Genomic DNA, 22,920 nt, shown 5'->3' with positions numbered 1-22,920 from the left:
GGATGCAGGGACCACTTAAAAAAAAAAAAAAAAGAAAATCTTTTAAAAATAAATACGGATGGCTGGGTCAGTTAAGCGTCTGACTCTTGATTTCAGCTCAGGTCATGATCTCAAGAGTCATGAGGTCAAGCTCAACGTCAGGCTCTGCACTGAGCATGGAGCCTGCTTGAGATCCTCTCTTTTCCTCTTCCCCTCCCTGGTCACTCGCACTTACTCGCTCTCTCTCAACAAACAAATAAGAAGAGGAAGAAGATTAGGAACAAAGGCCAAATAGGTGCTGATAGCTCAAACTAGTGAAGTAGTGATGGAAATAGAAGATGGAGGTAAAACTGGTATTAGTTAATTACTAACTAGATCAGTGAACTTGCAGATAGCGTTAGCATACTCATGGGAAAACTAAGTAACACTAGCCAAAACCAGAGGGTCAATCCATCTCTACTTTTAGAACAGCCACAAGCAGGGACACGATATAATTTTGGTCACTTACAGACACACAAGCTAAGACTGAGAAATTAAGTTAACTTGATCAAGGTTACTTGACTAAGGACTGAGATACGCTCTGGAGCTGAAAGAGTGGTTCTCAACTGTGTCCACATGGGTATCAGAAACCTCTGGGGTCCGGGCGAGACAGACAAAGAGAGAGACAACGGCACATGGCTGGGGGTAGAAAAGAAGAGATGAATAGGAAGGAAGAGAGAAAGAGGGAAAGGAGGAGAGGGAGAAGGGCAAGAAGGAGGAAGAAGAAGGAAGAAAGGATGGAGGGAGATGGAGGGGAAAAAAGACAGAAAAATGAAAGTGATTTTAGTTTCACTCTACTGTGCCAACAGAACCACTGAGGTTCCACAATTCCAAGTAAAACCACAACAGTTTTAGGCAAGTATGCAGTCTAACCAGACGTTCAACTCTGCCATAAAAAACCTCAATTAAAGCACCATATAGTCTCTGGACACTGTAACTTGTAGGCATACTGTCAAAATCAAGCACTTAGAAAATGTGAAATTTTCAAAAGAGTGAAATTTTCAAAATTTCAATTCATCAGATCAAGCCTCTGGCAATACACCTTTTAAGAACTACAATTTTATTTAGGAAAAAAAAATCCAAACCTCTTGCATTTGTACAAGGCACTGAACAATCAAGAGTTCGGACCATTTTTCTACCCTCATTTTATACCAACTTCCCCACCCTCAACTCTTTCTGGAACACACTATGTTCTTTCCTGCTTTGGGACTTTTATACTTGCTCTTCTCTCACTTAACATGGTTCTTCTTAGTTCTCTACTTCTCATCTGACATCTTGAAGATGATCATCCCTGCAGAGATGGCTTTCCAACCTGCTCTATCTATAAGGGACCTCCCGTGTCACTTAATCTCATGGCAGCCAATGTTTTTTCTTCACAGTATTTAATGGCCACTGCAAGTATCCCCACTAGCATGTGAGCCCTCTGAGAGGACGGATTTTATTCTAGGCCTACAGCTATCTCTCAAGCACTTCAAATATACATGGCACATAGATGGTACTGAAATATGTTGGGAGAGAGGAAGGGAGAGGGTCAAGCTTAGGTGCTAGCAGATGTCTGACAAATGTTATTAAGTTAATGAATAAACTTGTTTGCATGGAATAATTCACCATAAATCAATTGAAAATTAAAAAACACATAGCAAAATTGGTGATTCTGATTTTATAAGAGTTGACTATAGCAGTATTAGGAAATGAATCCACACCTGTCACTTCTCCTAATACCTGGACTCCATGGTAGTAAAACTATAATGGTGAAAAAAATTACCACAATTTAATATGTATTTAAAACAGAAGATAAAATTGTGTTAAATTTTATACAAGAAAAACTTTTTTTGAGAGAATCATAGGGGAGGAGCAGAGGGAGAGAGAGAATCCCAAGGAGGCTCCATGGCCAGTGTGGAAACTGATGTGGGGCTCCCATGACCCTGAGAATCATGATTTGAGTTGAAATCAAGAGTTGGATACTCAAACCACTGAGCCATCCAGGTGCCCCTACAATAAATAAATTTTAAAAACTAGAGGGAAATACATCAAAATGATAATAGATACATCTGGATGGTTTGATAATTTTTTTTTAAAGATTTTATTTATTTATTTGACAGAGATACAAGTAGGCAGAGAGGCAGGCAGAGAGAGAGAGAGAGAGAGGGAAGCAGGCTCCCTGTTGAGCAGAGAGCCCCATGTGGGGCTCAATCCCAGGACCCTGGGATCATGACCTGAGCTGAAGACAGAGGCTTTAACCCAATGAACCACCCAGGCGCCCTGACAATTTCTTTTTTACATCTTTCTATATTTTCCAAATGCTTTAAAATGAGCATATTATTACTTTGATAATCAAATTACCACACTTTACTGGTGCTAAAGCTAGCCATGACCATTAACAAAGCATTGTATTGATCAATTTTGCGAATTACTCTATAATAATAACTCATTTTTTAAAATCTTCAAATGATAGTCATTAAAGCTTACCCAAAGTGAATTGTTGTACTGAGTCTTTGTTACTATCACTCTTTGCCACTTTTTTTTTTTTTTTTAAATTCTGGGAAGTAGTTTAAGCATGGTAGAAAAAACACCTCTGTACTTATTTCCCCCTGAAAATAAAGCTCTAGCCTTTGCCTAGTAGGAAGTATGGGAGAAGTGTCCTGAGGGTCCCTTCATGTGCACTTTTTAATTACGATACTATTGTCTGTTAAAATGTTTTTTAAAGTTTTTTTTCTCATAAATATGAACTATTTTAATAAAAAGATTCATTTTTATAGTAGCTAAAAGAAAAAGCATACTAATCTAATTTCTCAAATTAGGCATTTTAAACCACTGAATCTTAAACAAATACCATTTATCTAGGGATAATAATCACAGGCAAAGTGACTACTATGCAGGGTAACTATGTAAATTATTATCTAAAATAAGATACTTGAGAGTGAATCAGGGGTACTACTAATAACTATGCCAGGGCAATATACATAACACTGAGACCAACTCGGGCAAACATGTCACCCTATTACGAGAAAAATAACTTGGATGCTGAGCTTGTAAACTTAAAAGTCGTTACCAGTTACATGAAGTCCTCTCTTAGAACAAAGACAACCTCTACCATGTTAGTGCCTAATATATGTCACTACAATGAAAGCATAAGGTGGAAAGGAACAGCAAACATAGAATAAGACAGTTTTTAAGATATTAATTCTTACAAAACCCCCCACCAAGCAAACACACACATAAATAATGCCTTTGGAAATTTATATATAGTCTTTCTGCTCAAATAATGTAGTAACTTGTATGTTTTAAACACATAAAACTGGATAATACAGTTGGTAAATTTTTCTTCCTCTTACTCAGAATTACTTCAATTAAAGACATGGGGAAAGGGTGAAGAATGGTTACAAAGAAAAGAAAATGGACTATATATACTCTTCTACTTAAAGTAGTTAAGACAGGAGAGAAGAATCACTAAATGTCTTTACCCATTCCAGAGTCTTTCTTGGTGCCATCTGATATTATGTCTACATGATCAGAGTCCACATCATAACTAAAGAAATCATTCAAATAGGTCTTCGATCGCTGGCCACCAAATACATATAGGCAACGATTTTTCTGAAAAATAAGGAAAAAGGGCGAAGAAGGGAGAAAGTAATCACTTCCATGAAGTATTCAAAATCATCCTTCTAAAATTTCAACCTCTATAAAAGCAATTTTATGACAGATCCCATGCAATGGAGTACTATATTGGTATAAAGAGGAATGATGACACTCTATGTACTAAGAGGTGATCTCTAGGATACCTTATCAAAGTAAAAAAGCAAGGTATAGAATAATGAATTCAGGGCACTGCCTTCGCATAAGAAAGGAAAAAAAGGAATGTGTGTAGTTTTTTTCTTTCTTTCTGAAAGAAGCTTATTAAAGACCTTTTTGGGAAGGGACAGAGCAAGGAAGATAGAAACCAGATCTCTCCAAAAGTACACTAACTTTCTATTTTGCCTTTGGAACTATCCATATTGCTTTTACTTAATTAACACAAAAGAAAAAAAGCAATCCCTGAAATTCGAAAAACAATGAAATAAACCTACCTCTAATAAACATATCTATAAAGATATGACCACAAAGAGACATGCTCAAAAAATAGCATGTCATTAATATTTTTTACCACCCATCCCTAGCTATATCCTAAACAGAAAAATAATACGAAAGGAACCTGAAACATTCAGTAATTTTTCTTAGTTCTGTGATTCTGTAAGTATTATAGAAAGACATAAGGAGTAATATAATACTGTCATTAGGAAGTAGGATTTTAACCTTATGATACATAAATACAAAATCAAAAGGATATATTTAAAAACTCAATAATTCTTAATTTGAATCGGATGTCAGTATGAACTAATGATTTAATTTTTCTTACTAAAAAAGATACATGTATTTATATAATATACATATGTGTGTATATAGCTATATGAGTATACTGAGAAGGGGGCACATCTACTCGACATAGAAAAATTTGGGCATCAAAAAGAATAATGACACACTGGATTAAAAACATCAAATATATATAAAAGTCTACAAGTTCATTATAATGCGTAAAAAATATATTGGTTAATTTTGGAGCTTCAACTCATTAATATGAAAAGTAATAAAGAAAAAAACCAAACATTTAAATTACCTATCCTGCGTGGTGTGCGTATTAGGGTAGCCAAATAGTTAATGAGGATATGTTTTTAATAAAATAATCAGTTAATAAATACAGAATAAATAACATAATTAGAAAAATCACTGTTTTACAAACCCTACACAATGATTATCAATGACTGCAAAAGCCATTTGGTAAAATGTGGACAAGAACCTTTACTACTGATCAATCAGGCTGCTAACACCCAAACCCATAAAATAATTTTCAAATCACCAAAAGTATGGTAACTACACATTAAATGTCTCTTGATATTTTGTAATCAGATCATCTTTGATGAAGTATTCTTGCACTTCTCCTTTTGTATTTACCACTCTTCTTAAAAAAAAAAGAGAGAAAATCTAAAATCAAGCCTCTGGATCTAACTACCAGCTTACAGGAAATATGGAGACTAAATGATCACAATGCCACAAGGATAAAATCAAGAATATGGGAAATTTGAGAGTACATATGATTCAGTCTCTTTAACAAGTAAATAAATGGAATACGAGGGTGTAAGAAATAGGAGCAGGGAGTACTGTCACACTTAAAAGAAATTTAAAAGACAAAACAACTAAATATAATACACAGACCCGTTTCAGAGTCTGACTCGAATAAACCAACCATATTGATAATGCTCTGGGTGTATATTACAGTGGTATCATTATTATGTTTATTAAAAAATCCTTATCTGTTAGAGATATACCACAGTGTTTATAGGTGTAATGACACGCTGGGAGTTGCCCAGCAAAATAAAATTTCAGAATAAACTTGAAAATTGGAAAAACACTGAAGAAATGAAATTTAAGTGGAACAGATATATGGAAAGTGAACAGCAGTATACTGATAACTGTCGAAACAGATAAAGTACACAGGAATTTATTACATTCTTTTCTCTACTTTGATAGATGTTCAAAATAGTCCACAATATGTTTTTAAGGTTATGTTAACAGAAAGAAGCCCAACTTTTCACTATAACATCTGAAGAGGTTAAAAAAATGGTTCCATATCGGTTTTGCAGATATATTTAAATTCTAATCCTATAAAGTCAATTCTTAATTCTTCATACTTAATGAAGAGTGGCAGAGAGGAAAGTAAAATAAAATAATTGATCTTCTAGTTGCTAAGAGAAACCAGTAAGTAGAAAGGTATAGAAAGGGAAACAGCTACGATATCTGTAGTAGATAAGAAGTAGTTAGTCATAAAAGTGTCTAGATTAGCATTCAAGTAATAACTATTTAGGAATTACTACGTTAATGAAAGACTCTCATACTTAGCAACTAGTTCACTGCTGAGGAAATTTTACTTTTGTCTATCATTGCTAACACTAATCATTTATTTTTTGAAAAGTTTTGATCGCTCTCTGAAGATCTGGATTTTACTACTTCTTTTCCTATTGAGAATATACACGACAAAATAACAATACAATGTATAGAATATTCTTACTGAGTGGAATAGCATGCAGTGTCCTATCCGAGACTGGATGTCCTCAGGCCCAGCATTACAGGAGTCCTCTCGAAGAAGTTTCCAAGTTTGACATTGGCAGTTGAAAGCAAACAACCCACTGAACTGTGGTTCACTGGCTCTGCTGTCGTCTACGCTGCCATTACATGTCAAAATTCTACCACCAAAGGTGTAGATCATATGTTTTTCTGAGTCCATACACATCTATCAGAACAAGGCAACAGATTGAATAGTTACAGATTGTTCCTGTCATTTGGGCTAAAATGAAACCAATGTGTGCAGTTTTAGATTCTTGAGAAACTAAACTTTGTCTTAATAGCACTAAATACCACCCCTGTTTATCATGTGCACTTACTACAATATGCTCACCACCTGGCAAAGACTCAGGATGCACTTCTACATACTTTTTTGGGTTTTCATTTTTCCCAGAAGAGCAAAATACACTGATGACCTTTATGTTTTCTTGAAACTTTATTTTTACCACATCAATCAATAATATATGAGGTGCTGATTTATACCAAAGAGTGAATGCTAATCATACTCTATGGGTAAATAGAGTATGATTTACCTCCTTCTCATCCTTCTTAGAAAAATTCCCTTCTTTCTATTCTAAGCAAGCATCCATCCTATTAATCTTACTACCCTTTAATCAGAGGGCAGCTATGTCAGTAAGAGTGATATAACTAAATTTATCTTTCTGCATTTATTTCGCAAAGCTCTTCCAATTGTGTTGTTACAATACAGAAAAACAAAGAAATGTTTGCAGCCATCTCCAGACTGACTTCTCTAATAATGAATCTGCCTTCTTTAACATAATACTATAAATAATTTAATTTTCTTTGAGGTATGTTATACAATTTATGTTCAAAAGCCAAACTTGATTCTTTCATTCTTTCCAGTCAGGGAGATCATGGCTTTTCATAAAAATATCTCTGATAAAAAAAGCCATCTGTCACAAGACAGTAAAAATCAAATTCTATTTCAAAGAATATGTAAGTCCTAGCTGGGAATTAGATGTTGAACACAAGTGGCATTGATATTTAAAGAATAAACTGCATATACAAAACATTTATTTTTTGGTTAAAGCACAAATACTAGCCATTATATGTTCAATTTTCTCCTCGCATCAAATTGTGCTATTTATCTATTTTCGTACTGTTTTCAGGAAAAAGCTATTTTCATAATTGTAAATTTTGGCTTTTTAATTAATATTGAAAAGATTATAGCATCTCCCAATTTCCCCCTAACCACTAAAAGATCCAGTCACTTCCCATTTCCCAAATTTCTGACAACCTTCCATAAATTAAGATGAAACTCTACTATTACTCAAGGGTGAAATCTAGTGAATATGGTTGAAAGTATTCCCACTCTTTAACCTTAAATGATCATATTATTAAATGTGATCCATAAGTTGCTGAAGACGATTCAGTATAACCTCATTCATCTACTACATCACCGTCTGAGGTTTCACTGAACCTGAGTCACTTTACCCTGTCCTAAGGACCAAAGGCCCAGATCTCTCCAAACACTTCAGGATCATGCTGAAAAAGGAGGGAATCCACATTATGGGAGCCTATTTAAATATTTACAAATTTACAGATTCATACTAATTTTGGCTAATATCCATTTCCAATGGTTCTACTTCAAAAGGAGTTTCTATTTCTTTCTGGGGATATTTAACTTTAATTTTGATGTGGCTATTCTCATTTGTTATTAGTGGTGAAGCATAAACATTTTTATCTTGGTAGCTTTTTCCATTATGCCAGACCAAACCAACACAAAAAAAGAGTGAGAAACTATAGTACTTTCATGTATTCTTTCCCATACCTTAGAACAAACAGGACATAAAACAGATATAATTAATTTTATTCCTTTATCTTGGTTCTTCCCTGGATAAGATAAGCAGTTTCAATGAGGGTCAACTGTCAAACAAGAAGTGTTACTCACTCTAGGCAACTTTATGTTGTTCAGCAGTTTAGGATTTCCTTTTCATTTTTAATCTCTGAAAGAAATTTCTGAAAAGCTTGTAACTTATTAAAGTCTATATGCTAATATTAACATCTTTTCTCTTGAAGACTTCAAGAGATCATTTAAGTCATATCTTGAAGACCACTCACTCATCTACTCTATTGTGTTAGATATTTAGTTCCTAAAATCAAACAAATAGTGGATAGCCACTTATTTCCCACCCCAATGTTTTAAAATCCAAAAGTCTTTATTTTGCTCTGTCACATGAATGCAGATTGTTTAGGATTAGGCTGGGTTCAGAACAATTTTTCTCCTCACAAACTCTGAAGCTTTCTAACTAGTGTTGCTCAACACATCAACCTCCAAAAAAATGATTCATATCAATCTGGCCCTTGCTTACTTACAGTAACCAGATTCCTCTCTGTGGCTTTCAGGATTTTTTTCTTAATCCATAGTTCTAAAATTTCATTAAGAAAGTATCTAGAAACAGCGCAGAGGACCATAGGTTAAGGGAGGGAAAACTGGAGGGGAAGTCATCAGAGAGGGAGAAAAACCATGAGAGACTCTTTACTATATAGAAACTATAGTTTCTATAGTAAACTCAGTTTATACAAACTGAGGGTTGCTGGAGGGGAGGTGGGTTGGGGGATGGGGTCATTGGATGATAGGCATTAAGTAGGTAGGGTATGTGATGTGTTGAGCACTGGGTGTTACAGGCAACTGGTAAACTACTGAACACTACATCTGAAACTAATGATGTACTCTAAGTTGGTTAACTGAATTTAAATAAAAAATGAAAAAAAAAAAAAAAGAAACTAACTAGGTAAGGTTATTCTTTAACATTCATCCTAATCTGCCCCTGGCGTTCCTTTAATCCTAAAACCTATCTTCAGTTCTGGGACCCTTCTTCCTTTTTAACCTTAAGGCATGTTGTTCTCAGTTTGCGTCCATTCTCTTTTTCTAGAACTCCTATTAGATGGATATTAGAACTTCAGGATCTTTTCTCTGTTCCTTAACTTTTCTCTCATAATTTCAGCTCACTAATTTAGTAATATTTAGAGATGTGAGCTTTTTAATCAATTGACTGAAACTTTTAGTTTGGCTATCAAATCTTTAACTTATAGTTTTTCGAGATATTTCTTTTTCATGAATGAACAGCCTCCTGAATTGCTCTAAAAATACCACTTAAACGTAAAGGCTTCTTCAGTCTATATAACTAGCTGTTTTTCTTTGTTAATTCTTAATCTGTTGAGTTCACTACCCCTGTCTCATGGTATTCATTATTTTCAAATATTTGATTCTTTTGGGTGGGGGGAATTGTTGTTCTAATCCTCTGTCTGCGAATTCCTGTTCACCTGCCTCTTCATATACAGCAGCCTGCTTCAAGGGACTGGAAGGGAGAGATGAGATATGATGCTGTCAAGGGCTCCACAGCTGCTCTCCAGTGCCTCTTGGGAGCACTGCCCTATCCATCCAGCCCGTGTCCACACTCAACACCTGACCTGTGAACAATTACCTCAGCCAAGTGTTGCTCAAACTGGAGAATGCCCAGCTGTCCAGTCACCAACTGATCACCTGTTTGCCCCAGCTACATAAACGTTGAGACTCGACTCTTTTTTTGGTGTGAACAATTGAAGTTTTATTTATTTATTTATTTTTAATTTTCCCAAAAGATTTATTTATTTATTTTAGGATTTTATTTATTTATTTGACAGAGAGAGAGAGATCACAGTAGAGACTCTATTTTTAAAAAATTTTTAAAAGATTTTATTTATTGGGGCGCCTGGGTGGCTCAGTGGGTTAAGCTGCTGCCTTCGGCTCAGGTCATGATCTCGGGGCCCCGGGATCGAGTCCCGCATCGGGCTCTCTGCTCAGCAGGGAGCCTGCTTCCTCCTCTCTCTCTCTGCCTCTCTGCCTACTTGTGATCTCTGTCTGTCAAATAAATAAATAAAACCTTAAAAAAAAAAAGATTTTATTTATTTATGACAGAGCGAGTGAGAGAGGGAACACAAGCAGGGTCAGCTGGAGAGGGAAGAAGCAGGCTCTCTGCTGAGTAGGGAGCCCGATATGGGGCTGGAACCCAGAACATGACCTGAGCCAAAGGCAGCTGCTTAACAACTGAGCCACCCTGGTGCCCCTATTTTTTTTTTTTTTTTTTAATAAACTTTGACTCTAGTTGCTGCAATCTTAAGGACTCAGTTTCTTCTGTTTGGATATGAACCTATTTGCTGTCTACCTTACAGGAATTCTCCCCAAGGACATTCTTTCTTGTTTTCAACATTACTATTAATGTATTCTTCTGCATTTCATAGTCTATGGGGTAAGAAGACAGGGAGAACGTCAATGAGCTGAGATCTCCAATTTTTTGACTGAAGTTTCTCCAGTCACTTCTTGGCTATCTTGTATTCTATTTTCTAGTAATTTCCTCAAAAAGTGTTTCTACTTGAAGGATAATTCAGGTAGATATAAAGCTCTTGGCTCACATGTCTTGTCTTGAATACTTTCTAGATGTTGCTCTATTGTCTCTCTTAGCGTTGAATGCAACTGTAGAGGAATCTGAAACCAGACTCATTTTATTTCTCTTATAGGTGATTTGATAATTTTGCCTAGATGCCCAAGAATGCATCTTTATCTTTGAAGTTCAGTATTAGTTACTATTATATGTCCCTGCTTGGTCGATTTTCCCTTAATATAGCATGCCCCCCCTTTTTTAAATAGCATGCCCTTTTGATACATAAATAGTCTTGAATTTTATTTATAAATATTTGTTCTGCTCCACTGTTTTGGTTTTCTTCTTTAATGTCTCCAATTATGTGTACGTTGGTTCTCTTCTGACTGTATTTGCTATAATTTTCTGGCTAAACCTTTCTACATCTTTATTTCTGTTCTCTTCATCTACTCTTCTTATTTCCATGCTACATGACCCTTACCTACTCTTTATACTCCTTTTAGATTATCCTTCATTTCTGAAAGTGGTAATATGTTTTTCTTTAGTTCCGTTCCTGAATTTCATCAGGTCCAGTTTTACCTATACCTGTTACTTAGCCATCTCATCTGCATTCTTGAATTTATGCTTTCAAGCTTCATTAAGCCATTTAATTCATGTTAGAATACTGGAATATAATTTCTCACCTGCTACTGGATGAAGAAAAGGTTTGCTTTTCTTTTTCTTTTTACTGTTTTTCTTTAGAGTAAGTCTCTAAAGATTTGGTGTTTATCACTTTCTAGTTTTTCATATTTAAATGAGTTTAATCTCCCTGGACCAGATAACAGAAGGTTCCTATACAAGGGTGATGCTCTTGCTCAAGGATGTCTCCTGTTGCTACTCAATTAAATGGCTTCTTCAAAATATGGTACTTCTGTGAAGTCATGTCTTCTCTAACTATGAACTTCACCTGGTTTAGGGGGCTTCTATTTCATGCCTTGAGTTCTGCCCTATTAAACTGTGTGGGCTTCAAAACTAGCTCTGGGTATTTCAGTTGTTTCTGGGTAAACTTAAAAGGAATTGGGAATTGTGGGTTTCTGGTTTTACTGAATATGTGACTTATGGGGGTGTTTTTCTTTAATCTTTTTGTTTGGTTCTCCTTGTCAAAGAACATCATACAAAGCAACATGGAAAACTTCAGAACTATCTTAATAAATCTAAAAGTCTTTAATTTTTTTAGTATGTTAACATTTTAAATGGCAAAATAACTTCTAAACACATCTTCATGCCTCTAGCTTTCTCAACATTCTTCTCAAATTTGAATGGTAATTGTCAAGTCTTAATGTGTCATGAATGACCCTAAGTAATTTTTGGAGTAGCTTTTTTTATATGAACTAGAAGAGAAAATGGGGACTTATAAAGATTATATTAATTGTCGATATCCTGGTTTCTTCACCCCCACTGTTCTTCTATTACATCTAATCAGATGAAAATCAAGCATCATGTAACAGAACCTAGCTTCCAAGGAACATTCTATTTTATCAAAGTCAAAACAAACAAGGGTCACAGACAAGAACCATTAATGTGCTATACTCAAGCTACCCCTAAGGTATTCTTTTTTCAATCTGTAAAAATAAAGACATAAGCATCTTTTGTAAAAGAAATTTGTAACCAGGTGGAAGAAAATAAATGGTTTCCCTAACAGTGTTATCTGCTGACGTTCTATTTAAAAAAAAAAAAAAAAAAGATCAGAACCAGCCTAACATTTTTTTGAAGTTATTATTTTCCATATGAACAACAATGAGGATGTCAGCAGGGAAGTGCAAAGCTCAGTTATGGAGAGCCAGAAGGAGTTCTAATTCAATCTGAGGAATACTTTGAAGACTAATGTTTTTGATTTTCCATCTACCACTCACTTCATAGGCATAAAACTCAATCCTCTTTTCCTTATCATTTTCCTATAACAACTACTTGTTAATATAAATATGTCAGTAGTATAGTTTAAAAGCAAAGAATTAACAAAAATCTCCAAAGAAACAATAAATTTTTTAAAAGACCAGTGTTTTAATTCCTAGGCCCAAGCTAGATTCTGTAATTATCTTAGTATTACTTACCATTTCTCAAGTACTAGATAATGAAAGCTAGGTTCATCAATACAGTGTTACAAATTTTTTTTTTTTTAAGTCTTTTTTCTCCCCCATACTACAAAAACAACTTCTGGATACAGGCTGAGCCAAATAAAACTGCCTGCAGAATTCAGTGGTTACTGTTTTGTGTATGACCTATACTAAACTGATGTGGACTAAACATTCAAAGACTCATAACAATGATAATGACATCTATGGGGATGATGAGAACTAGATGTGCATTAATATTAAAATGGCATATAAATTGCTATGTGTAGTCTTCTTGTCTATAGCACCATTATGTGATTTCTCTTGGTGTTCAGTTCAAACTTAACTTCACCTAGTGTATGTCACATTCCTATCTGCTTTATATAACAAATTTATGATTATACACAAAAGTAAAAATATTTCACTCAAATTGGAAACTCTAGATTTCAAATTCTCAAACTCATTATAGAATAATTTTAAATTTCTCCCAGGAATGTAGAGTAAAATGTTTTAAGAGTGTAAGTTGTTACTGTTGAGTTATGACCATTTATCATAAAATAGTTTTTCCTAATATGTACTCTCCATCTACTCTCTATAAATTTTTATAAATTAATGCTTGTTGTTCTAAGATCTTGGTGTTTTACAATGCACCAAATACGAGAAAAAAAAAAAATTAAAGCTAACTTTATACCTACTGAAGTAAGACTTATTTTTATTGTCTGTACTAGGTATTTGTAGGAAGTTACCAATAGACAATGCAGCATAACACGTAAAATAGACTCTAAGAACAAGAGTTACTGAGCACTAATTAATTCCACCATAAATTTATCTGTGCACCAAACCTGATGATCAAACACCAATTTCGGCCCTCCATCAGCAGCAGTGTCCTCACTGAGTAACATCCATGTGTTTGTGTCAATGTCATAACGATAGAAGTCACTTTTCAGAGATTTGCTGTTCCTCACGGAGGAATCCAAATAACGCCCCAATGTGTAGATTTGCCTTCGTTGAATGTCAATGCACATTTTATGACATGATCTGGCACTAGGACCATTCTGTGGAGAACAAAGAACAAAAAAATTCAAAGAATAACAGGAAAATAAAATTAAATTCCTTTTTCAACTTTCATTAAAAGGTTTGCAATAGAAGTCTAACACAGGGTTTAAATCTTACCACAGAAATGCTTAAAATCTACCAGGAAAGAAGAGATGAACTACTGTGTACCTTATGGCACTCTGTTTAGAACACTTACATGGCTTCTATTATGTACCCACTGCATTGTAGTCGTTCGTACACAGAGCTTGATTCTCTAGTACATGTCAAGCTAAAGACACCATTGGTCTTTAAAAATATTTCTCATTAGGATTTCTCATCAGAATCTAGCACAAAAGATACTCCAAAAATATACAGAACTGCCGCATTTCATAACTGAAAGGAACCTTAAAAAAATCTCTAGTTCAATTATCTCCTTTTAAAGATGAGGAAATATAACCCAAAGAGGGGAAGTACCCTCCTGAAAGCTAGTAAACTAGTGACAGCACCAGAATAAAAATGCCAAATTTGATTTTTTTGTCTACCCTTTACTTACATAAAACTGACACTCCTGAGTAAACAAATAATACAATGAAGGAATAATATAAAGAACACTATATTATCAACAACAATTAATTATTTGAGATCACTTACATCCCTGGACTGAATAAAAGGTTAAAAAAAAATACTGTAGTTAAGCATAAACTAAAAATAGAGTTCATGAGGGGAAAAAAAGAACTTTAGTTGGGAAGGATCTGATTAGCTGAAATGTGGAAAAGAGAGTATTTGTTAAGTATCTCCTAAATTCTATCCATATTATTACACTGTATGCATATGTATATTTCATTCAATCCACATAACATATGGAAATATTACCATTTTAGAGTCTAAGTAATCTGTCCACAGTAACAAAACTAGGAAGACAGAAAATCTAAGCCCCAGGGTAACTAGAACCAAAAACTATGTTCTTTCCACTATTCCAGACTGTTTTTTTCACAAGATAAGTGAAACAAAAGCAAAAATGGACTTAATCCGATGGGGGTTATGACGGAAATGAAGATTTCCTACTGCAGAAAGTTGAGTAAGGCAGAAAGAGAAACCTGGTCAATGACTGACAGAGGAGACTGGGTATAATCTTGCAGGCAATAAAGAGCTATCATGGGTTTCTAGAGCAGAACAGAACATTAAAAAGGCAGTATTATGAAAAGTGTACTCTAGCACTGTTATTTAGATTAAATGAATAAATATATTAGACAGGATGAATAATTTCACATTAGTGAATAATTTCACATTAGTGTTATCAATCCAGATGTTAAACTGATTTGTATCTGTACTTTAGTATTCATACTAACTACAATTTTAAGACTTATTTTTCAAGATTTTGTCAAGGAAATTTTCCAGCAGATAAGATAGAAATACTATTTTTTGAAAGAATGTCCTCCACAATTAATCTCAAAAACAAAGATAGGATAATATATAATAAATCTATGCCATATATCCTAAAATGTTAAATTTGAAAGTTAACAGGGGAGGTAACAGAACTTCTTGCTTTAGCTGAATTTAGCAGAAGTGCTATTAAAATGATGATGAGCAAATTATACCCTAAGAAGAAAAAAGGAAATGAAGACAAGAAACCAAGAGAATAGAAAACAGAGAAAAAAAATCAAGACAATTAACAAAGCTGGTTTTATGAAAAATTAATAGAATTGTAAACCATTAGCAAGACTGATTTTTTAAAAAGGAAGAGAAAATACAAATTGCTAAATATGAGAAATGAAAGCAGGAACATCACTTAGAGGCTCACTAGAAGTTAAAAAGAAAAAAGGACTATTGTGAAAAACACAGGTAAAACCTGTCAATGTGGAGTCCTTGAAAAATTATAAATTTACTAAAACTGACACAAGGCGAGAGAGAAAATTCTGAAGTCACTCTATTGAAAAATTGAATTAATAATTTAAAATTTTCTTCCCACAAAGAAAATTCCATTCCTAGATAAATGGTAAATTTTATCAAGATACAAAAGGAAGAAATAATATTCCTAACTTACTTTATGAAGACAATAGAACACTGAAGCCAATTTATAAGCAATCAGCAACCAGTATACTTCATGAAAAGACACAGAACTAATCTTTAACAAAATATTATTAAATAAAATGCAATATATATAAAAAGGGTATTTATTAATGAAAGGGGGTTTATCTCAGGAATACAAAGTTAATTTTATTTTTGAAATAAAATAAAATTTTTGATCAAGGTAATTTACCACATTAAAAGAAAGGAAAAAAATACAATCTTATTTTTTTTTAAAAGATTTTATTTATTTATTTGAGAGAGTGAGAGAGAGAGCGAGAGAGAGCATGAGCAGGGCAAGTGGAAGAAAGAGAAGCAGACTCCCTGCTGAGCAGGGAGCCCGATGTGGGGCTTGATCCCAGGACTCTGGGACTATGGCCTGAGCCTAAGGCAGATGCCCAACCGACTGAGCCATGTAGGCACCCCCAAAAAATACAATCTTATTTATATAGAAAAAGCATGGGATAAAATTTAACACATATTCATGAGGAAACTCACAATAAAGGAGGAATAGAAAGGAATGTCCTCAATGTAGTTAAGAATGTATAAAAATCCTAAATCTAAATTTTCATTTATGGTGAAATACCCAATGCTTTCTTGCTAGGATCTGTAACAAGATAAGATGTGTATTTTCACTTTTTGTTATTAAAAAAATTAATTTATTTGATGAAGAGCATGCAAATGCACAAGCACAAATGGGGGGAGGGGCAGAGGGAGAGAGAGAATCTCAAGGGGACTCCCCTCTGAGCGCGGAGCCTAACTCAGGGCTCAATCTCACAACCCTGAGGTCATGACCTGAGATGAAATCAAGAGTTGGAAGCTTAACTGACTGAACCACCCAGGCACCCCCACGACTTCTAATTAACACTATACTAGAAGTCCAAGTCAGCACAATAAGGCATTAAAAATTAAAATAAAAGCTTATAACAGAAAAAAAGAAGGAAGGAAGACATAAAATTTTCTCTATTTACAGAAGACATGACTATTTGTTGAAAATATCCTCAGAAATCAACAAAGAAATAACTATAAATAGTATGTAAATTTAGAAAAGTGCCATGACATGAAAGCAGTATTAAAAACCCAATTTATAAAAAAAAATTTTTTTAAAACCCCAATTTACTTCTCTATATTAGTAATAAGTAAAGAAAAGATAATATTTTTGGGTGGGGTAGGGGGCGAGAGAATCTTAAGCAGGCACCAGGCCTAGCACAGAGCCTGATGCAGGACTTGATCTCATGACTCTGAAATTTTGACCTGAGCCCAAATCAAGAGTTTAATTCAAGAGTTTAATACTTAACTGAATGAGCCATTCAGGCACCCATTTTTTTTTAAAGATTTTATTTATTTATTTGACAGAGAGAAATCACAAGTAGATGGAGAGGCAGGCAGAGAGAGAGAGAGAGGGAAGCAGGCTCCCTGCTGAGCAGAGAGCCTGATGTGTGGCTCCATCCCAGAACCCTGAGATCATGACCTGAGCCGAAGGCAGCGGCTTAACCCACTGAACCACCCAGGCGCCCCCATTTTTTTTTTAAAGACTTTATTTATTTACTTGACAGACAGAGATCACAAGTAGGCAGAGAGGCAGGCAGAGAGAGAAAAGGGGAAGCAGGCTACCTACTGAGCAGAGAGCCCGATGCGGGCCTCAATCCCAGGACCCTGGGATCATGACCTGATCTGAAGGTAGAGGCTTAACCCACTGAGCCACCCTGGTGCCCCACAGGCACCCCATTTTTTAAGTCCCACTTAAAATAGCATGGAAAAAAACCCCAAAATATACTAGGACTAATTTAATAAAAATATCTAAAACCTTCTATCTAAAAACTCCAAGACTACTGACAAGGAATGAAGACTGAAATAAATGGAGATTTAACCATGTTCATGGATTAGAAGACAGTATTATTAAGACATCAAATCTCTCCAAACTGATTTATAGATTTAAGACATTCCCAATCATAATCCCAACAGCTTTATAAATTGACAGTATGATTCTAAAATTTATAATTTTTAAAAAGAAATCACAATAAGTAGAAGAAAGAATGCATTTTTGGGAAGAAGAATAAAGAGGTCTCACATTACCCGACCTCAAGGAATGTCACAGTGATATATGAACAGACCAAAAGATAATGGAGCAGGATAGGGTATTCCAAAAGAGACATGACTTATATGATCAGTTGGTTTTTAACAAAGGTGCCAAAACAATTCAACAGGGAATAAGACAGGGAGCAAAAAACTCTCATAAATTTCTAGTAGGAATATTAAATGATACAATCACTCTGGGAAAAGCTATAGTAGTTTTATCAATGGATGATCAAGGGTGAAAGTTTGATGAGTAATAGCATACCTCAAAACGTCCTCCCACAAACTATATATCAATTATAGAGGGAAAAATTTGGAGGGTACTCTCCTTAACCATGTGATCAAAGGTAACACAGACAAACTGATATAATGTGCCTCCTAATACGATATTTTAAGGAGGACCCAATGTCATTCACATGGCATTTGTGCTAAAAATGCTCAACCTAAATCCAATCCTAGGGAAACAAAAAATAAATCCAAGTGAGTGATAGTCTACAAAATAACTACTCTGTGTTCTTCAAAAATGTCAAGATCAAGAAGGATAAGGAAAAAGAGTGAGAACAATTCCAGACTAAAGGGGACTAAAGACACATGACATTGAAATGCAATGCATGATCATGAACTGAGTCCTGGTCAGGGATTGAGGTTGGGAATGATAGTGGGACACCTATAAAGGACATTACTGAGGTATTACATGGTTAAGTGTCTATAGCCGAAAAGGGTCTGTGGATTAAATTAAAGTAGCAGTTCTCAGGGGGAGTCTGGGATTTCCAAGATACTTTGGAGAGTCCACAGAATCAGGTTTTTTAAAAAAATACCACTAAAAATTTGTCTCTCCATTCTTACTCTCTTATGAGTGTACACGAAATTTTCCAGAGGTAACATGACTTTTGATATAATAACAGATTGGATACAGAAGCAGATATAAATCCAGCTGCCTTCTATTAAGCCAAACATTAAAAAGATTTAGAAAACTTTATATAAAACAGTGCTACTTGATGTATGGTGGTTATTTCAAGGAAATGCACCTATGTGACTGAGTTACATGCTGACCTAGCTGCTTTTTCCATGGAACATGATATTTATGTGAAAGAAAACTAACAATCCAAGTATAGTTATTCAGACATAATGGTTATGACAGACATTCTCTGAAAAATGAATGAAGTTAGTATGTCATTTTGAAGGAAAACAACTGACAAAATTTGTTGCCAATGATAAAAGCAAATTTTAAAATTTAAAACTTGTTTTTAAGCAAAAATTAGAATTTTTAAAACTGCGACCTGCTATTGTGATTCTGACGAAGACTCTTCTAATGAAACTGATAGTAATATTAACAAATATAGGGTTTTTGATAGTGTATATAAAATGTCAACAACTGGAAGATATGCAGAACTCAGGAAACCAGTAGTTTTCAAGTGACCAACACATGGGTGAAAAAAAACCATGCATGGGTAAAAGACCCATTCAAAAACCAAGATCAGGGGCGCCTGGGTGGCTCAGTGGGTTAAGCCGCTGCCTTCGGCTCAGGTCATGATCTCAGGGTCCTGGGATCGAGTCCCACATCGGGCTCTCTGCTCAGCGGGGAGCCTGCTTCCCTCTCTCTCTCTGCCTGCCTCTCTACCTGCTGTGATCTCTCTCTGTCAAATAAATAAATAAAATCTAAAAAAAAAAAACAAAAAAAAACAAAAACCAAGATCAACAATGGATTTGAATGTAACAATATAAAACATTAGCCAATATGGTTTCAGAGTCTATAATGCAATCACCTTTAAGAAAGAACCACTTGTCAATTTGGGATATGAGATCAAAATAGACCATGTGCAAATATCTGAAAAGGGTATTAAATACTCTCCTTTCCAAAAAAACGTAACCATGTGAGGTCCAATTTTCTTCATATATTTCACAGAAAGCAACGTGTTACAAGAAATTAAACACAGAAGCAGAGAGGAGAATCTAGCTGTCCTCTACAAAACCTGACATTAAAGAAATTTATAAAAATGCAAACTAAAGAAAAATATATTTGTTTAAAACATTTATAAAAACTTACTTGCATATATATATATATATATATATATATTTAAAGTAATTATTCTCTTTAAGAGCTGAGTCATTCTATTACCTATCTATCTCCTAAATGTGCTTTTAGATACATATTTAAATAAATTAAAGTGAATTAAACTAATACTGCTTCTTAATTTTGTATCATGGTTTTGAAACACAGGCCCTGGGGTATCATCAAACAGTAACTTATACTCACTAGTATAGAAAATAAAACGAGATATATGAAATATTAACTGTCAATTTTGGAAGGAATGAATATTTATGCCAGAGCCATACACTATTACCATATATTTCATAGAAAGATCAACAAAAGGTTTTTAGGCATCTATAGGAAGAAAGCAGTAATAAGCCATAATGAATCTGAACTCCAGTACTGAGTCACCACGAACTTCAAAATAACAGAAACAAAGTCTTCTCATCAAAGTAATTTCTACATTTTTCCAGTACTACTTTAAAATAATTATTTATTTTTTAAAAATATTTTATTTATTTATTTGACAGAGAGAGATCACAAGTAGGCAGAGAGGCAGGCAGAGAGAGAGAGAGAGGAGGAAGCAGGCTCCCTGCTGAGCAGAGAGCACGATGCGGGGTTCGATCCTAGGACCCTGAGATCATGACCTGAGCTGAAGGTAGAGGCTTAATCCACTGAGCCACCCAGGCACCCCAACTTTAAAATAATTATTAATTGCATTCCAAACATTACTTAAATGTAACATGTAAGTGATATAAAAATAAACCCACGCCACATTTCATAAGTAGAACATTAATATGACCTTAGAGTTCCCCTGTAAACTACCCTTCTCTCTTGCCAAAATAACTACTCTCCTGATTTTGTATTTATCTTCCCATGCTTTTCTCCAGCATTAACTTTTCATTTAATTTAGCTCACCTATTTGCTCACTAACAAATAAACATAATTCATGCTCAGAGTCTAAGTCAGGGAACAGAAATGTGAACTAATCATTTTAGTTACCCACTGAAAGGTAAGTGGTGTGAAGGCACACCAAAGGAAGCTTCTGATTCTATGTGGAAAAGTCAAGAAAGGTTTCCCCAAGAAAGTCTGAACTGAGTTTTAAGAATAAGTGTTTCTAAGAGCTGGGTGCATGGGAAGAGGAGCCCTCTTTTAATTTCAAACAGAAAAATACATTATTGCCAAGGGACCATCAGGTGAGAAAGCTGAATTCCAGCAACTAAAGGTGTGGCCGGCACATAAACTCAGGAGATGAGGCAAGACAGGTAAACGGGGACTAAATTATGATGAGAAATTTGAAATTTATAATCTAAGCCAAAGGAACTAAGGTTGATAAATTGCCTTATCATTATGATTACTGCTGCTAGTATATACTTTCTGAAAGTATATACTTTCCTGTATATATGCCCTTTGATAGTGCCCCTCACCATACAGTGACTCTAGTCTTGCCCATATGACTTCCTTTGGCCTATGAGACAATACCAAATTTAGTGGAGTGCTCATGTCTACCTTTTCTCCTTGCAGGCCTGGACCCTGACATGAGAACAAGCCCCAGCTCGCCAACAGGAAGGTGAGCAACTATGTAGAACAGAGCCAAGTAATCCCCGCTTGAAGCTATCCTAGGCTAGCTGACAGCCAGCTGACTCTGCGACACATGAACGAGTCAAGCCAAAACCAAAAGAATGGCGCACCAATCTGTAGACTCCTCAACAAAATAAACACCGCCTGCTATATGCTACTGAGGTTTGGGGGGTGCTTGGAATAGATGGAATGTAAGAGTAAGTGAAACAGGGACCGAAGCTAACCATAGGTTTAAGCAAGTGTCTCATGGCCAGATATGTTTTTTTTTTTAAGATTTTATTTATTTATCAGAGAGAGAGAGGGAGAGCGAGCGAGCACAGGCAGACAGAATGGCAGGCAGAGGCAGAGGGAGAAGCAGGCTCCCCGCCGAGCAAAGAGCCCGATGTGGGACTTGATCCCAGGATGCTGGGATCATGACCTGAGCCAAAAGCAGCTGCTCAACCAACTGAGCCACCCAGGCGTCCCCAGATATGTTTTTTAATGAACAGAAAATAGAGAGCAGATTAACAGTGGAGGCAAAAGTTTATGAAAGAAACCACAATGTTGGAATTGGTGCCAAAAGGAGTAGAGCAGAAAAGAATCTGAAATGCAATACTGGGTGCTAGAACTGTTGGAACTTATGCGCTAATTAGACATATTCAATGAAGGAGGAGGATTTCAGGTTAAATCCTAGACTTACTGCAAGAATAATTATAGATGCAATCAACTTAGATTTATAATAGTTTAAAAGAAATAAGTAAGGAATTTTTTTAGATCTCTGTTTTTGTTGAAGATACCAATAATCACTTCAGAAAATAGTACTTTAATACTGAAAGACAAAGGGCATTTTTACATATTTTCACAGGGATAACAAATAGAATTTAAGATACCTTTGAAAAGATAAAAACTACCCAAATTAATCATGGGAACATGCTGACTAAGCAGAATCCAATTTCCTACAATTAAAGACAGCACTGATCTTTCTGAAATGGTCATTCTACATTAAAAGCAGTGGGTTTTCAATTAGGTCTTTTCCCTTACTTTTCATTTTCAGCTCCCCATCATTTTGTTAAATTTATTTTTCATCTTGTAATCTGAAACAGCTTAGATGGAAGGTACAACAAAAAATTCTATAAAGATTTAGAAAAAATAAATGTATTAACATTTGCTTTATAGTAGTGTATAATTGTGCACTTACATAATCCAAAGCCATAAATCCAAGCCACCTTATTCACTAAGGAAATGCTTTATGTTTGTATTGACAGACACACATGTGAATACAATTTTAGTCAAAAATAAAATATGTATCATTTGTGAAAACTGATATATAGTCAAATAGTAAGGAACCAAAATAGTGAAAAGGTAAGGCCATTAAAAGCACATTTTCTCCCAGAGGAAATCAAAATAAGATGATCACTCGGAATAAAAGTAGAGGTAACAGGAACATGAGAAAAAAAGATCATTACACAGTTGCATTTCCAGACTAAAGTAGTTAAAAACTACC

The 22,920-nt window shown here is 34.9% G+C and overlaps 1 protein-coding gene across 2 annotated transcripts in view; it reads right to left on the bottom strand.

The window, feature by feature from the left end:
• Positions 1-22,920, bottom strand: part of MKLN1 (muskelin 1) — a 173,115-nt gene that overhangs the window by 48,472 nt on the left and 101,723 nt on the right. For both annotated transcript variants that reach the window (XM_045062993.1, XM_004741739.3), the window contains exons 10-12: positions 13,489-13,701; positions 6,122-6,343; positions 3,483-3,612 (exon numbers count right to left, since the gene is read on the bottom strand). In XM_045062993.1, the coding sequence (XP_044918928.1) occupies positions 3,483-3,612; positions 6,122-6,343; positions 13,489-13,701 (565 nt within the window). The remainder of the gene's footprint in view (positions 1-3,482; positions 3,613-6,121; positions 6,344-13,488; positions 13,702-22,920) is intronic.

Source organism: Mustela putorius, unplaced genomic scaffold (assembly GCF_011764305.1).
Source record: "Mustela putorius furo isolate JIRA1106 unplaced genomic scaffold, ASM1176430v1.1 tig00003845_pilon_pilon_pilon, whole genome shotgun sequence".
NCBI classification, from domain to species: domain Eukaryota; kingdom Metazoa; phylum Chordata; class Mammalia; order Carnivora; family Mustelidae; genus Mustela; species Mustela putorius.
Note: the sequence above shows the minus strand (reverse complement) of the source record. Positions and strands in the feature narration are given on the sequence as shown.